The 19296-nt window shown below is 29.9% G+C and overlaps 2 protein-coding genes across 2 annotated transcripts; both read left to right on the plus strand.

Moving 5' to 3' along the window:
- Positions 1 to 3446: 3446 nt before the first annotated feature.
- On the plus strand, positions 3447 to 5743 carry LOC129299519 (disease resistance protein Pik-2-like). The gene is made up of 2 exons (XM_054937994.1): positions 3447 to 3657; positions 4212 to 5743. Exons 1-2 carry the CDS (start codon positions 3447 to 3449, stop codon positions 5741 to 5743), a joined length of 1743 nt encoding a protein of 580 aa, XP_054793969.1.
- Positions 5744 to 7841: 2098 nt separating this feature from the next.
- On the plus strand, positions 7842 to 8645 carry LOC129299522 (heavy metal-associated isoprenylated plant protein 41-like). Its single transcript, XM_054938000.1, has 3 exons — positions 7842 to 7941; positions 8056 to 8134; positions 8228 to 8645. Exons 1-3 carry the CDS (start codon positions 7936 to 7938, stop codon positions 8479 to 8481), a joined length of 339 nt encoding a protein of 112 aa, XP_054793975.1. The 5' UTR covers positions 7842 to 7935; the 3' UTR covers positions 8482 to 8645.
- The last annotated feature ends 10651 nt before the right edge of the window (positions 8646 to 19296 follow it).

The following is a 19296-nucleotide window of genomic DNA, read 5'->3' on the forward strand; positions in this document are numbered from 1 at the left end:
TGTCAAGTTGTCATTACCTTTAATCAAGCTGTAAATACATATAACTTAAGACTTGAAAATATTTTACAAATTTTATGAGACATCTTAATAATAAATTTTTCTATGTGGGATCTAGATGTAATTTTTTGGTAAAAATATATGATGATTGAATTGTTATAATTTAACATTTACAGATTGAATTGATAATTAAAAAAGTTTAAAGACAAAAAATAATATTTTCTACTTATTAATTTGGTGTTGGAGAATACAAATTCCACATAAAAACTGACACAAAGAAATGAAGAGCGTATAAGCCTGTACCAATTCTAATCAAATAATTAAGCTATTTTGTTGAAAAGGTTAAACCCAAATGAAGCAATGTTATCCTATGCTTGGCAAGAGAGAAAAGAAAAAAAAAAAATATATGTGGGGCTCACATATTTTTACTTCCAAGTTTTCTCTCCAACATGAGGAGATTTTGGAAGAAAAATTTTATTCTTAAATTTATCCACTAATTTTTTTTTTATGCAACCTCTTGCTTCCGTCTATTTTTATTATGATCTTTGTAATATAGTTACATTTTGATCATGAACTTTTATTAAACAATTAATATATTTAATTTTTAAACTAATCAATAAATGCTAATTCTAAATTTTTATGTAAATTTTCAATTAAATACCTTATATTTGGGTGTACTTTTAAATTTTAAGATTATTATATATTAAATAATTTAATAATAAAATTAAAAATTGGATAAAATATTTTTTTGTCCACGTTGGATAACATAATTTTTAGTTATGTTTTTGTTTAGTCAATAATATATGATAAAAATTATAATATATACAATATGTTAAAATATTAAATTTTATTATATAAATATTTTATAAATAATAAGGTTATTATTGTTTATATAAATAATAATTTTCTTTCCCTCTTGTTTTCTTTTGTTAGCTAGCATAATGAGAGAAAATTACACCCTCCACTTTTCTCTTCTCTTCATTTTCTCTTCTTTGTTTTTTTTTCTCTGCGAACCAATCACAACATTAAAGTTAATATTTGGAGGTAGCACATGGATAATTAATCTTTTTAAAAGAAATGTTTATATTTATTTAGTTAAATGTTTGTTTTAATTTTTTGCTCACAAAAATTAGTCTAATTAATATAGATACTTTTTTATTCTTATAATTAGAAAAGATACTACTCCTATCTTATCAGGATGATTTGAATTTTAACATGAGAATTTTTTTAAAATGAATAATGTAGGTATATCTATTTGAATGATAAAACGACTGGAAGTCGGCCAACTCCACCAGGAATTTCCTTTTACGAAAAAAGAATTGATTAATAAAATAATCTCGTGGACAACTGCTTGAGATTAAATCCGCTGCCGATATAAAGATCTTGCTAATGAATGATTTGTATATTTCTTTTTGCAATATAATAAAAATTTAAAATGATAAATTTCTCACTTGAATAACAGGATTTGAATCTATATTCTTATAAATCGGAATATCATCTAAATTTTACTTTTAATTCAAACCTCTAATTTTGTTTTTATTTTCCTTCTTTAATTATCTATGCATAAGGAGATTAAAAAAAATTTCTTGAGCAATTCAATTTTCAGATTAACACATAATGTTCAAAATTTACTCCTAAATGCAATATTTGTTATGACATAGTTTTCTTTTCAGATTAGTTTTACTTTTATTTGGAGTAAAAATGATACGTAAAAAAAGTCATTGATTACTTGCCATCCAACCATTCTGGGAACTCTAGTTATTTGATTATTCAATTAGAATAATTCTTTCTGCGGTTTGGTTATTTATATTTCATTGAAATGTTGAAACAATATTAACCTACTATGTTGAAAAATCAAAGTGGAGAAAAAAATTGATGAAAACCTTCCATTAATGAATTCAAATGATGATTACAATCAATACAACATTCCTTCACTTTGAAAGATTACAAACCAAATAAAACAAGTTTGAGTGATGGACAAATCCTAAACATGGGGACTAACATGAGGTGATGATTATGTTAACCTTCCTCTCTTAGGTAGGATTAAACTCTCTTACCTAAATACCTAACTCTTCTCCTTTATATAGGTTTAGGCTAACAATTAACTATGATTAATATTCCGACACATTATAACCAAATGAACAATTGAAATGTTAAAAATATTATATCAAAGTACAAGTGTTTTACTTTAATTTTTTTTATATATAAATATCATTTAATCTCCATCTCTGTTACTTACTGAATTCAGAAGTTCCAATATAAGATTGAACTATAATTTCAAGATTTCATATATATCGTGGTTATAAGCTAGTGTGATTTGTATGTTCTGTTTTAAATTCAATATTTTAGTTACTTATCCTTTAATTTTATTCCATCACATCCTTGATCCGTTTATATTTATGTAAATTGCAGCTTTAACACATTTCTTGCTAGATATTTTAAACAAACCAAATTATCAATAAAGTCCACTGCAAAAACTCTCACCAATCTGCAGTAACATATAAAAATGGGAAACAAGAGTTGGGTCATTCACTTTCTTAGACCGGCCCAACGTAAGGAAGTCTTCTAAAAAGAGTTTCGTTCATTCACCAAAAATTTAGAGGCCCATTTTTTGGGCCTATAAGAAGGAGGCCCATTTCATGTACCAGTAAAAACCGATATCTTTTTACTAAACTAAGAATTCTGGCCCATTTCAAATGTTGCTTCGTATTTTCTTCTTGTTTGGTTGTAAGTTATTTGCTCATTTTTGTTAAAAATGAGCAAATAAGTGTTTTTAGTTTCAAATATAAAAAAATTTAGAGTTCACCAAAACAGATAAAATTTAGAAGCATCTGTTATATTTCTGTTAATAATTATCTTCATAATTTTATTATGAATATATTTTTAATTTATAGTTATAAAATTTTACAATTTATTATGTGATCAGGTGTTTCAAATTTTTATGTATATTATATTTTCATTTTAAAATATAATTAATTTTATAATTTAAAACGCACGATTGAATGTTAGTTAAGAAACACATCCCACCTTTGTATTTATAATTAGAAATCTTGACATAAAATAATTAAACAATTTATTTAATATTACACAATCTATTAATCTCTATTTTGTGAACCAGAAATATTTAATTTGATTATTTAGATTTGGATAAATTGTAATCTAAATGCAATCAGCTAATTTGCGAGCTACTACACTAGGATATTTTATTATCTGTATGATATCCCATCACTTAATGATATCCATAATATTATATCAATATAATTAAAATTAATATAATAAGATTATAATAAATAATCATAATAATATATCGACACTCGCTAAACTCAAATTTCATCGATCTCTGCCCGTCTTATTTGCTTTGTCGTAACCTTTCGTTCGTACTTATTATTTCTCTCCACAATTGGATTCAGATCATCATTGCATTCAAAGTTTGATAGATGGCAGATTAAATGGGAAGTAGAACAGAGATGATTGCTAGGGCAGTAAAAATGGCAATCGACAGACTGCTGGTACCAATCCCCAGAGACGGAAGTCCAGCGCGGCAAAGTAACCTTCATCAAAGATCACTTGAACTTGATCAACTCTTTCTTAAGACAGGTCGACCAAAAGCCAGGAGGGGCATTGGATGCCAGAAACTTGGTCAAAGGATTGGTCAATCGAGTGAGAAACATTGCTTTTTGCTTTCAAGACGTGATCGATGAACAATCGTTCAAGTGGCAAAACGGAGCCAGCAAAATTATGACTCGCCGGAGTAGTTAGGAGCATCGGTCGCTTTGTCAGAACCATAATACCTCAGGATGCAGTTGAGAAAATAGTGTCTGTGATTAATGAGGTTAGAGACCTCAGAGAATTATTAGTCAGACTCGATCAAACAAGACAGATTTTACACTTCATCCAATGTTCAATAGACATTCTCATTGGAACAGAGATTAGTACAAGACGTAACACTCCACATACTACTCCTTACATGTATGAAGTTGATGAGCTCGTTGATAAAACTAAGGAAAGGCTTGTCGACTGGCTCTTGAATAGATAGAATAGGCTCACAATATTTTCAATGTTTGGTGAAGGTGGATTGGGTAAGTACAATAAACCTTCATTCTACAGTTTTCTTTGTTGACTGGTGGTACAATTAATGCAAAAATATTGAATAAACCAAAACAGCCTTCACTTACATATCTCTAACATCACTATGTATTTACTGTCGTTTCAAGGTAAAACAGCTATTGTGAATTATGTATACAACAAGCAAAAAGAGGAAAGATCTTTCGATTTTCATACTTGGATCACTGTCTCTCATTCGCTAAAAGGAAGGAAGCTATTACAGATTATGGTGCAAAGCTTCCAAAATGTGTATGGCAGCAACAGAAATGGTGATGTAGAAATTAATGAATTCATGGATGTTGAATTGATTAGTGAAATCAGAAAATACCTGTGTGGAAGGAGATATATGATTGTTTTTTATGACGTAAGAGATATAGACTTCTGGAAAATGGTTGAACCTGCATTACCATACTACAACAATAGTAGTCAAGTAATAATTACCGCTAGGGATAAAGGCGTTGCAGAATTTTGCCAATGTTTTGCCCCAACTCACGTCCATGAGCTACAACCACTGGATGGGAACAATGCTTTGAAACTCTTCTATCATAAGGTCTTGTTAGAAAGTTATAATGATCTTCCCTACCACCTGAAATCGTGCCTCTTGTATTTTGGTCTTCTTCCAAAAGATCACTATATCAGATGTGCTAGACTCATCAATTTATGGATAACAAAGGGTCTAGTAATGCAAAATGGCAATGCAGATATAACAACATTGCAAGAAGTTGCTGAAGAGTATTTAGATGAACTAATATGTGAGGGTTTGGTTAAAGCATTGGATGTGTCTCCTTCTGGTAGAGTTCGAATTTGGCGAATCCATTACTTAATGCATGACCTTATTCTTAGTACATGTCAGGAGATGAACTTTTGTCATTTGAAAACGAGGGAGGAAGAATTTAAATCCCATGCATCAGCCAGACGTCTATCAATCCAAGACATCAGCCCTGATGATCCACAAAGCACAGGAAATTATAAAAAAGTGAGGTCTTGTCTTGTGTTTAACATGGCAAGGTTACCAAATCCTGTGTTAGAGTCAATGCTCTTAAGTTTTCATCTCTTAATAGGATTAGACATTGAAGGTTCATGTATAGATTATCTTCCCGAAGCAGCTGGAAATTTACTTCTTCTGAAATATCTAAGTCTTAGAAGAACAACAATTAAGACCATTCCCATGTTCATTAAGAAGCTTCAAAATCTAGAATATTTGGATCTAAAATATACTCATGTTCGAGAATTGCCTAAAGAGATTTACAAGCTCATCAAACTACGTTCTCTGATAACAAATTATTTGGAGCATGGGACAAATCGCTCAATCTCAAGTTTCAGAGGAGCAAAAGTACCTGAAGGAATTGGGTGCTTAAGGGCTCTGGAGAAACTTACAGCAATTGATGTAGCTGATGATGGGGGTGTGGTGATCAATGATTTGAAGACTTTGAATAATATGAGAAGGTTGTCCATTACAGGGCTAAGAAGACACAAAGTGAAGCTACTATGCTATTCAATAGAGACCATGAGCCAACTTTGTTCACTGAGTATTTGTGGTGCAGAAGAACGTGAAGTTATTGAGCTAGAGCCATTAAATAAACCTCCTCAGAAGTTGCAGCGCCTTTACTTGGACGCTCGCATAGAGAGACTACCAAACTAGATTCTTGAACTTGAATCTCTGGAAAAGTTGAGACTGAGTTTCTCAGGACTAAAGAAAGATCCACTTTCTGTACTTGAAAACTTACCAAGTTTGAAGGAACTTCAACTTCGGAAATCATATGAAGGTGAGGAGCTTCATTTCAAAGAATGATGGTTTAAATGGCTGAAGAATTTGGAATTAGAGAGCTTGAAAAACTTGATGGCCTTAAATATAGAGAAAGGAGCATTGCCTGTTCAGGAAACTTTGCAATTGATGGGGTGTCCACAGTTGGTGGAGGTGCCCACTGAGATCCAAAATTTGAAAATTCTCATAAAGTTTCACCTTTGAGAAATGCCTTCACAAATAATAACTAATCTGACATTGAAAGGAGAGATCGAGCTACCAAAAATTGAAGGAAATAAGCCTTGTGACTTCTCGTAAGGACTTGTATCAGGGTTTAACCCTTCTGATGCATTCATCGTTTGGTAAATATTTGCATGTCCTGTATACCTTCTGTTTGGAACTAATTTTGTTAATGCTACATTGTTGGCTATATTTTTTAATCCATTTCACTCTTATCCTTTCTACTAACCAAACAGGCCCTTAGTTGATAAGTACTTGTATGCAATGTGTATATGTTGCAAGATTTGATCATTACCTTGGCTTTCATATTCAGTTGTTGTTTATCAGTTTTGTGAGATTCGTTCTCAGTTCTCACTAAGTATTTGAAATATTATTACATAGAAAAAAATTAATTATTTGGTCCTATATTTTTGATTCAATTTTAACTCATTCTTTAAACTTTAACTCAGTATAAGTCAGTCCCTATTATTTTAATCATTTAAGATATTAGTCCCTTTATTTTAAAAAATAAAATTATAAAGAGTAAAATTATTTTAAAATTTTAATCTTTATAATCTTTCTAAAGATTAAAAGATTTCATAATTTAAAATATTAGTCCATAAATTTTAACATAATTTCAATTTTGATGATTTTATTTTCTAAAATATATTGACCCATATTCTAAATGATTAAAACTGTAAAAACAGAGTTGTACCTAATTAAAGTTAGGTATTGAATTACAACTTAATCAAAATTATAAAGATTGAGTTATAATTAAATTAAAACTATAGAGACCAAATACTTAAGTTTTTCAATTTAGCCTTTTCCTAATGGTTTGGTGTGTATTAGAGTTTGAGTTTGCCTAGCTTATGTTTGAAGATTAAGAAACATAAAAGTTATGTTTGCTGATGTAATTATTTTCCTTCCTGTTTTCACGACTCGAGTTGATAAAATATATAGCGTGGATGCATAGAATGTTTTGTATAAAATTTTTATAAAAGGATGTAAAATATGAAACAAAATTGATTTACATTTTTTAATTTCACTTTTGCAATTTTTTAAAAATGGAAGTAATTATAATTTTCATTGCTCTCCCTTTCGTCTTTCCCATCGCCATGATTGGGGAGCATCAGGTCTGGAATGGTCGCTTACCTAGAACTCGAACCAAATCATCACGTTGAAGTACTTCTTTTCACAGTAAAACGTTTTCAACTTTTTGTTTGGCTATCGCATGAACTAGTCTCAAGTGATGAGTAATTAAAATACTATTCTTATCCTTTGTTTCTTATGAAAAGGTTAAAATTTAAACCATCTTCATCAAATACACAGCGTTTAGAATTTCAAATGTTGGATGCGATAATACCAGCATATATTAAATCATAAAGTAGACAGAATTTAAATGGATAGTTTATCAACCAACACATTATATATAAAAAAATCAAAACAACAAATTAAGCTTACTAAAATTAAGTCGTAGGTAATGGATTACCTCTTTTTTTTTTTTTTTCAATTCCTAGGAACTGGTGGTTAATATACAAATTATGTGGAAGTTTTTGTCATGGTTGACGTTGACTCTATTGCAAGTAACAAGTAGCCTGTTTGAATAGTCTCTTAATACATACAAGCTTTACATTTCTTGGCGGACTGGCACGACGTTTACGTAGCAATTGTAGACCAATTAAACAAGAAGTTAATATTCCAACCGCGCGCCTTCTCTCTCTTTCTCTCTCTCTATATATGTGTGTGTCTCTGTATGTGTGTGGGTGTGAAACCCATCAAAGTATCACACACTTTCTGATCACGCACATAACCCAACCAAGACGCTTGATTATAAGTTTAGTGTACCAAGCAACATCAACGCTTTATGAAGCATGAAGGTGAAACCAATGATAATTTGTGTGTGTGTGTGTGTGTGTGTGTTTATAGTTTTGTATTCATCAAACGCTAGCTAGCTTGATAACTGAACTTTGAGTTCTAATATATTATTGCAGCAAAAGATAGTCAAACGTGTGCCCATGCGCTGTGAGGATTGCAGAAGCAAGGCCATGAAGATCGCATCAATGGCTAAAGGTGATTATATTCTTGCATGCATGAAGTAAATCTTTTTCAATTCGATCTAGTATTATTAATTAGTATATGATATTTCATGCATTGTGCATGCAGGTCGGGTGAATTCGGTGGCACTAGACGGAGAAGATAGGGATCGTGTGGTGGTCGTCGGAGAAGACGTGGATCCGGTGTGTTTGGCTAAGAAACTGAGGAAGAAGTTCAGGTCGGCCACCATTGTAAGTGTGGAAGAAGTGAAGGAGAAGAAAGAGAAGAAGCCTGAGGAATTGGCTTGGTGTTACTATGGGCCTCCTTGTCCCCCTTATATTTGTGAACAATACCCTACTGATAATAGCTGCTCCGTCATGTGATCGGAGACGCAGAGAGAGAGAGAAAGAGACAATATTCCTATGTTTGTATTATGAGTACCAATATAATTGAGTCCGGATTGCAAGTTTTCATTCTAAACAAAAATAGGGAGATAATTACTTCTACCTGTGTGTTGATTAATTTCATGGTATTACTTTCATCTCATGTTATGTATTGCATTAAGTGAAATGAAGTCATTTTAGATTTGTGCATGGCGCACTGTATATTGGGTTCTAGTGGTGGAAGGGATGCTTAAGTACAAGGTTTCGTGTTTAGGTTCGTGTGATTGCAAGGGAAAAAGGCCTTTGAAAGACCTATCTCAATTGTGCTTGACAATATTCAAACAATAGGGGTTAGTAGGTGAAATTTTTAAAAATTTATCTCCGTTACCCTGATAGTTTTGAGTTCATTGGACCCAGGCTAAAATATATTTGGGTTCAAAAAAATTTGAGTCTTTTATATATTGCACTCAAGATCAATAGATTTTAAATTTTTGAATCCATTATACTTAAATTAAGATTTTTTTTGAAACAACATTTTAATTTTAGTTTACTCTTCCTATATTATTTCACAAAACTAAATATTTATTATACATATAAAACCTTTTTTATTATTTTTATATCCTATATAATTTATGCTCCAACTAGTTCAAACTCTTGCGTTGCCGCTACTCGAACTTCAATCAATTAAATTACTGTATCAAAAAAATTTGTATGTGGTGTCATGATAGGAGAATATTTTCTCATCTTTCCTTCCCATCCTATTGCTAATTTTTTATTTTTCAGGTTTAAATTTTAGCAGTTTAATTTTTATTATTTATATTTTTTATAAAATTTTAATAATAATTTTTTAAGAAATTAAATCTGAACCATCTAAATTTTGATCTAATAATTAAATAGGGAAAAAAATGGAAGAGAAGACGAAAGGAAGGGGAAAGAATCTCACCTGTATACAATGGTAATACACGGAAATTGATAGAGATTGGTTTTATTTTATCCTCCAATTTAAGCTCAAAAGTGTTTATTGTTAGATTTTTTCTAGCTAATAGTTTATTGTATTATCACAAAATTAATAAATAAAAAATTCTTTTTCCACTTTCTTGATATAGAAACTTCGATCATTAGTTATATTGGAACTACATTTTTAACCTTCAAATATTATAACCACTAAAGATTAATCAGTATAACATGTATAAAATCTAAACCAATTCAAATTACATGCTATATAAACCCAAAATCATAATTTTTTTTAAAAATACAAATACTTTTATATATGCTAAAATCAAATAGAAACCCAAAATTATAGTTATCTTATGTCAAGCTATTATATATTTTACATGCTTTTCAATTTAAACTTTTTCCTAAAAATTAATTCAAAAATCATATAATTAAATTTTATTTTAAAAATCATGGTTTTTGGTTCATAATTGATCTTGACATGTATAAGGGTGTGGGGACATTTTTATGAAAATTGAATCATGATTTTAAGTCCATAATTAATATTTGTATGTAATTTATGTGTTTAGATATTTTAGCTTGTCTTTTTTTTGTGGTGTGTATGTTCTACATGGAAGACGTTGAAGCTCGGCCATTGCCAGATTCAACACGTACGTAGTGAAGACTGGCAGTTATAGACAAACCGATGATGTCCATAGGTCCCTCAAATACGGACATGGACCATTTCTTTGTAGTAAACCATCACGAGCAGACCAAGACCATTTCAAATACAGATGACCCGTAAGAAAATGATACTGCGCCAGTTTACACCCAGTTTAATTTCCTTTCACAATTCAGTGTGTGTGTGTGTATCCATTAAATAGACAAAATAAGATATTTTATAAGTTTTGAAAAAACCAGTCGGTCTTGTAGCTTAGATTTAATTATCAAATTTTAAATTCTGACTCAATGAAATTCAATCCTTGAATTTTGATATGATACAATTCAAATCCTATAATTTTAACCATTTTTTAAAAATAAAATTATACTTGTTCTGGTACTTTTTATAGGGTAGAGAGAGAATTTTTTTGTCGTATTTATAAGTCATATAATTGAATATTTATGATAAAATTTTTCTTTTACCCTCTATTAAATATGAAGAGAGAAAATATGGTATTAAAATATGTATATTTGATAGAGGTAAAGTTAAAAACTTTTTAAATTTTTAGATAATTAATCAGTTTTAAATTTTTTCTTAATTTCAGTAAAGCACGTTGAAAGTGATTTATAAATGAGATTAAAAAATAAAGACTAAAATTATTTCTTGAAACTTTAGAAACTAGTATTTTAAATTGTTAAATTAAACTATAAGAACTAAGTTGTACAAAATTAAAATTTAGATATTAAATTTTAACTGAATTAAGATTACATATAGAGATTGAGTTACACTAACTCTAAATTAAAGTTTAGAGACCAAATTATATATGCGACAAACTTAAAGTTGAGAGACCAAGTCATGTAATTGACTAGTATTTTTATGAATGGACCAAGGTTCCATAGAAGATGCGAGTTTATAAGTCGAAGTCTTTCAATCTGCAAATTTTCTGCAGTGATGTTGACACTAACAAATTGACTTATTATTAATTCTTTTTTTTAAGAACGACTTATTATTAATTCTCAACCATGCTTGATTTGTTATATGATACTAATATTCCGCTGGCTGTTGCATTAGTTTTCCTTAGTTTTTCTTAATTTTTTTTTAATTTTGTACAAGTATCCTCTTATTAAAATCATTATTAATCTTTGTTCGAAACATGTGGTTGGCCACTTTCTTATGTTTAGTAGGCTAAATACATAAGTCTTATTTCTTTTTAAATTATCATTTATATAGTGAGCTAGAAACCCTCATCCTACCCATTAAGGGGGTATGTTGGCGCCGGGTCAACCAAATGGTTCTTCGCTAATAAATTTTACATATAGAACATTATCATCATGAAATAAAAACCACTAAGAATGATTTCAAAAAGAAAAATGTCAATAATATCCTTAATCTTTAAAATATGGTTTTCAAAAAAGTTTAAAAAATATTATTTCATGTGAATTCTTAAATAAAATTTACGCAGCTATCCAAATTTCATATTGATCCAGTGACAGGACCAGAAAATTTAGTAGTGGAGGCAATATTTTTACCAAATATTGAAATATAATTCTAAATGTTAATTAAATTAATATATAAATAAATTGTATAAGAAATTAAAAAATATATATCTTATTTTCATTTGTATTGTAAATTTATTTTTATAATAAATATAAGAATAAATAATATTTTTAAATCTATAGATACTTAATAATTCTGAAGAGAGTGTGGGGAAATTAATTTTTTATGGAGAGCAATTACAACTTTCATTAAAAAAATAAATGTAATTTTTGCTTATTTCATATCGAAGCAATTGCCCTCCGTTTCTCCCACGCGGGTGTCACTGTATGTCTTGGTCCATAGCTTTTTTTCTTTCCTTTGACAGAGATCCACCGTTTGTTGTCTAGATGGAACGTTGTTAACCTGAAATTTATGGCTTTCAACTTTTTCTTATGAGTCTCTGTATATCGCTTTCATTTTTTTTTATTTTTTTATTTCTTTTATTTCTTTTATTCATTCTCACGAAATTACTTACTTACAGGAATGACTTTTCTAATTTACTCATGATTTTAAACAAAAACTCGATGTTGTAATTATATAACGATCGAATTTTTTCTCATATGTGGATCATTCATTTTTAATTTCCTTACTCGACAGCGGTATTATATGCTAATCAACCAAACCTACTGCAGATTATTCTCATGAAATAATTAATATAATTTTGTTAACAATTAACAACTTCATTTTTTGCTGGCCAAAAAACATTTTCACCTAAAGAAATTAGAAGAAACATCAATAATCCATTATCTAACAAGAGAGAATGTAAAATCTCCAATTCTTAAACACATAATTAGCACATACTTAACTTTAAGGTAGAGTTACCATGATATTTATAATTAATTTAATAATAAAAGATGTTATGAAAAGAAAAGTACCAACTTTGACTATATACAAACTCAAAAAGGCTAAGTAAGAAAATCCCATAGAAATGAGATTTTATAAATAATTAAATCTTAAAATTGAGTTTAAAAGGTCATTTGACCATTATAAATTAGAGTAAAAAGTGTTTGGGAAGTATGAAAAATAATTAGAATTGAAAACAAGTCAAAATGCGATAAAAAAGGTCATTTTTGCTTAACAGGGATATTTAGCTACAGCCAGAGAAAGTTAAGTTATAGCCAACACTTTCAGTTGAAGTTTGTGGCTATGGCCAATTATCTCTTGGCTGCGGCCAAATGGTCTCGAGAAGTCCTTTAGCTGCAGCTAAAAACCTATTAGCCGCGGCTAAAGATATGACAACAACTGTCACGATAGCTCCCCAATTATAAACTTTCAACGTGCATAACTTTTAACTCAGACCTCTAGTTGAAGTGATTCAAGTGTCCACACATCAATAATTTCATAATCTAGCAATGGTTTTGGCTTCATGTCAATCTGACATCAGATGAAGAATTTGGACACTTAAAACCATAATTTCACATTTTACTTCTAAACCATCAACCAAATGTCCAAATTTAAAATCATAAGCCATTAACCCACATAAGGGCTTGAACCACACTTAATAAGTCCTAATATACTTGTTCAACTAATCACAATCATCAAACAACTCTTAATAAAAGAGTTGATCACCCAACCACCATAAAGCACATAATAAAGGGGTGAAAATGAAATTATTTGCATTCAAGCTAAATGATTATTCAAGAAATGTTAAACTCATCTAACATTTCAAAATATACTTGTTCAAACTATCTTGACACGCTACCATGGTCAGATTAAGGGTTTGGACCCTTCTATGGCTAAGAAAATTTTAAAATGACTAAATTCAATATTTAAAACTACAAATGCAAGTAGACTTCAAATAAACATAAGTCAATATAAAAGACCCTTAGTTGGCAAGTATTGTATTCAAATTACATATAAAAGATAAAATTAGAGACATGACAATTGATTACTCAATTTCTAGTTTCATAAGCCTTCCCTTTACCCTTAACTTAATCTTCACCTGTAAACATTAAATTACGGGAGTGAGATAAACATTTCAATGACCAAGTAATTTAATCAAGTATATTAAAGTATAGCAATCACAACAATTAAGTATTTAACATCATATAAGGCAAACCAATATTATTCACAATGCATCTTTATAATGTGGTTTACATGATCAAATGCAACTGCCTTATAGCACTCCTTATATCATCTGACCAAATCCATAGACTAGCTATTATCTCATATAGGTCTAGCCCATATGACTGAACTAGCCTTGCTCTCCAATTGTAAAAGGTCATCCGGCAAAAAGCTCCCATACTCACTCTCAGACCATGGATTCCCTCTACTCAAATTTCAAGGTGTCATAAGTACTTACCCACATTGTCCAATCCAGGATCAGTGATACTAAGCATCGTGCCCAACCCATGCCGCACCTGTAAGTTGTCAGCAATATTAAGCACATATAGTAATAAAATATGCCAATGACTATGCGCAAACTCATTGGAGGCTACACCACGTGAATTTTTCTTTCATAATTGCTTTCATGATTGCTCTACTATATTAAGGTAAACTCCCACCCATTATGATCATGAAAGTTCAATTAACATATACGAATCCAAACTCATGCATATCATAGTAATTCATTATCATAATTTTTAGAACTTGCATGCTTATCACATTTTATACCACATTATAGTTTACAATAGCCTATTATATAATCAACTCATAGCCAATCAAAGACCACAATTTATATTTTAAATATCAAATAACATCTATATAAATATAATTATCAAACACTTCATCACAATGAGTCATGTTTCATATTTAGGTAATAGTTTGAAATCAACATATTTATCCATAAACTCATTTTAAGCCATCCATAATAATGCTTAAAGTGTAAGTGGAAACATAATGATATATTATACTTAAATTTTTGGTTGCCTTAACTCTTGGTTTACCGACCAAGAGTACCCATGAATATCAAACGAAACCTCTAGTAAGCTCAATAACACTAACAATAGTCAATCTATAATGAAACATATCAATACTCATTAATGACTAATTATTTTTAATTAACTCTAATCAATGCTTAAACTCAAAAATTCCATGGTGGTCATTTACCCACAATCAAATCTATTTTTAGGTTTCATTAGTTCACTTAAACTTTCATTAGTCTAATCAACACTATTAATAACTCATAACCTTCTCAACTCAACTAATTAGCTTTAGGGTTTACTTCAAACCTCACTTTCAAATCCTAAAAATTTATTAGCAACATAATTCAAATGTTAGACACTTAAATAAACACCCATTAATCCCTTTGAAGTCATAATTCTAGGCAAAATTACAACCCACTTTTGAATTTCTAAAGAATTATTCAAAAACAATGATGAAAATGTACAAGAGACGAAAATAAAAGGTTGCAGGCACTTACTCAAATAATTAGAAGCTTCAAATAGACTTAATTAGATGCCCACAATAAACCCTAGTGGAGCCCTCTTTATTCACCTTCACACTCATACTCAATCCTCTAAGTTTTTGAGCTAAAATGTGAATTTGGAAGCTTAAAAATTGAGTTTTGGCTGTAGCCAAGGAACTTTTGGCTACAGTCAAAGACCAAAAATTTAGGTTTCGAACATAATCCATCTAATTGTGCCTAAATGTGGCCCAATACCACCTAAAGTCCAATTCTAAGCACTAATTAGGGTTCGATAGAGCTATTAGTCATCCGTACATTATCTTTCAATTCAAGTTAACTTTTAATTGTCTAATTTGTCCTTAATAACTCAATTAACCTTAAGTTAAATTTTTCAAGATGTTACAGAGAACATGTTTCCAAAAAAATATACAAACTACAAAAAAAAAACATAAATAACATTGTTTTTTCCTATATATGACAAATAAGAACTATCATTTATAAACCCGCTTTATATGTATGACGGTTATATTTTTATCATATAGTATTGATCATATATGGTAGTTAATATCCTGTCATATAAAAATTCTTATATAACATGTTTAAAATATAATGAGTTAACAATTTGAATTAGCATAAAGTGTAAAAAGAACTGTTGCTTTATGACAAAGACTATTATGATGATAGTACTTTCCAGTGTTGCAAAGTAATTTCCTATCATTGTGGGTCAAGCCTTTTATTTTATACAACAAATGCTCTAATTTAACACCATTAGTACTACATCATCATCCTTTTGTGTGTGTTCAAAAGTGGAGCGATTAACAATACAGATGGAAAAAACTATAGGGACCTGTAACATTAAAAAAAAGTATAGGGATCATCAATAGTAAACACAACAAACTAGAGGAACCAATAATTATGTTTTTCCCAAATTATATGAATGGAAAAAAAATGAGATTGAAAGAGTCATCCTCTTTAAACCTAATACTTAAGTGCATAACACGATACCATTGAAATAATTAAGGCTGTGGGTTCAAACCTTATCCTTATAACAACTTACAATATGATAATTTTCGTCACAATAATATAATAGGATAATTTCACATCTATATATCTATATTATGCAAAATTCAATTTTTATATATGACATAAATTTGATATGAAACCACACAATTCACAAATCATGAATCAGTGGAGCTCAACAGACTCTCCATAAAAAGCACATGCTCCACATCCTAGATTCAAATATATGCATGATTTACTTAATAAAATAAACAAAGCTGAAAATAAAATAAAATAAATATACACACATATATTCGACAATTGATGTTTAGATGCGTTGAAATTGTTAATTTTTTTTGGTCTGATTGAAAATGTTAACGTAGACTTTGAGATTGACTAATAAAAGGACGAAGACTTCTAATTTAGGAGTTTAATTCCGGGGGGTTACAAAAAAGCCCGATGTGCGGACTGCGGACGAAGAAATACGGTGCCAGGCAATTTAATGTGGATGCTTGTAGGTAAGTCGTGTTTGGTTTGTGTACTAATGTCAATGTCAACATCCCAATTAATTTTCAATTTGGATCAAGGGCCATTTTTATTCTCAAACATGTCACACGTGGTCTATGGGCCGGCATCCTACATTTGATTTTGGGTTATTTTTGCTGTTGAATTTTTAAAATTCAGTTCTTCATTATCTTATCATTCATGTATTGTTTGTTGACAATTATTTATTAAGTTGGTTGAGTCTTATTGACTTTTTTTAAGTCACATGGCATTCAAATGGATGCCCAACTAGAATTTAACATGGTCACTTTTGTTCTTAAAGTATTTACTTAAAAGTACCTAATGTTTTAAACTTGATTTTTATGATCATTTTCTCCTTGAGATTTAAAAAACCTAACAAGGATCATCTTGAAATGCATCCACTTGGATGCCACGTGACTAAAAAAGGAGTCAACAAAATATATCCACCTGAGCAGTTAACAATCAACAAGCAGTACGCGAATGACAAGACAATGATGTATTAAATTTTAGCAATTTAAGAATAAAAATGACTTTAAATTGAGTTTAGAAGATTTGCAGACTCTCCATGAGAAGTTTGAGGACAAAATTAAGTTTAATCTCTTTAATTTCTTTGGCCAATCCATCCCAGACTAATTAAACAACATGAAGTTACTTTCTCATAATAATTAAAGAAAATATAACATAGCAAGAAAGAAGATACTAGGACGACAACTCTATCATCAGTGGGCGTTTAAATATCTGAGTCCAATGGGCCTGGCCCGAAATCTTAAACGTCCCAACAAGAGATATTCTTCTCATTTCCCCCACTAATAGCAGTATCTCACTTAATAATAATAGTTATTCTTTTTTGTATAATTTTCGTCGAACAAGTCCGTTTGTTAATTATTATTTTTTAGTACACATAAGCGTAACTTTTTAGGGGGGAAATTCTTGATCAGAGTGATAAAAAATTTATCGCGAACGGTGAAATCGTTCCCCGTAATATTGAGTAAAAATATTGTCGAGAGGGTGTGTCTAAGAACTTGTTTGGTTTTGTTCTATTTTTTGTTTTAAGAATTATTTTGTAAATAAATTTTAAATTTAAATTTTTAAATAAAATAAAATGAAATATGTTTAATTATATAAATTTTAAAATTAAAAAATTGGCTGGTATTGGTGTTTGCAAATGATTAATAGCAGTTGTCTATGGTAGTGGTTAATTATGGTCAAAGATAATTTATAATAATTAAATATGGTGTGATTTTAAAACCAAAGAAAGTAAACAAAAACAACCCTGAGAAAATAAAAAAAATTGAGAACAGTTTTAAAAAAATTTGAATCAAAACACTTACTTAAACAAGTTATTTAATTTTTTTTTTTTTAAAAAAACAGAAACCTAAGTCAAACATGGCCTAATCAAAGCCTTCTCGTTGTTCACATGGGCTTCTGATAGATCATTGGTGGGATTTTTTAATGGATTCCAAGTGTTCATTTTGCTGTCAAATTCTCTGCAAACTTGATGTGTGCGAAAACTAATCCCATATCCTACTGATTTTAGCGTCGGAGAACACAAATCACACGTAAAGATTGACAAAAAAAAGAAAGAGTGTATAATATTTTATCAATTATAATCAAATAAGTTGCCAGATCTTGCTGGCCCTCGTCCCTCCACAGTCCACACAGTATACGATGAGTAGAGTTGGACCTTTTTATTTCAAACACAATTTATTGTTCATTTCTTATTCATAAAGTCAATTTCTTTCTAATTAAACGTTCTCCGTACTGCTAGTTGTTACCTTTTCAAATTTCAGTACCGCCGACTTGGAAATTTTACTATAACATATGTGGCTTTCACTCTTACGTCGATAATTAAAATTCAATTTGCTTGTTTCGTTTTGATAGTCATCTAGTTCTTGGCATCCCCGTGTATATATAATTTAAATTTTACATCAAGATTATCCAAAAGAATTATCAGATAAATTGATAATTAATACCATTAACTGAAATAATATTTTTTAAAAATAACACATATTCAATTAGAAAGAGCGTGTGGAAATATGTGTGGAAAACATATCAAACAGTGTGTGGAAAAAATTGGATTCATGTACATGCCATCCAAAGGAAACTTGAATCAAAGAATAGTCCTGTCCCATATATATTATATTTTTTAACATCTTTTTTTTTAATATTTTATATTTTTTTATAAAAAAACTGTCTTATATTTTTAAATAGAAGAAATATATAATTCACGTATACTTGACAGGTGGGCACGACGTTTACCAATTGTGGACTAAATAAACAACAAATAAATATTCCAACTATTCAAGTACGAACCATTTACTAATTTGACATTTTTGAAACCATAAAGACTGGATTAATGTACCAAGTAAAGTAGAAGAATTAAATTGTAAATTATTGAGTGAAATTTTGGGAGCAGGTTATGTTTTACCCTAATTTTTACATGTGGCCCCTGATTTGATCATGTTTGTAATGGTGTTTCGAACCTGATTTATCATATTGGGTTAGATTTTATATCACCATAGTATCGATTCGTCTATTTTTTTTTATCTAAATTGCAGCTTGATTTGACCACACATGTGCTTGCCAAATATTTTAAACACACTGATAATTATCATCAGTAAAAGTCCGACGCAAAGACTCCATATATGGATTTGCAATACTAAGCAAACGAGCTATAAGTCAACTCGTAAGTTAGTCCATCCGAATTGTCATTTTTATAAATTGGATTAGGTCAGTTTGTCAAATAAAATAGGGTAAAAAATTCAATCCAACCCAATCTCATTTTTTGGAGGGCTGGCGCTCAAAAATTTATCAG

The sequence above is a fragment of the Prosopis cineraria genome, unplaced genomic scaffold (assembly GCF_029017545.1).
Source record: "Prosopis cineraria cultivar Desert tree isolate PC_DT_omini unplaced genomic scaffold, ASM2901754v1 PC1188, whole genome shotgun sequence".
In the NCBI taxonomy this organism is placed as follows: Eukaryota; Viridiplantae; Streptophyta; class Magnoliopsida; order Fabales; family Fabaceae; genus Prosopis; species Prosopis cineraria.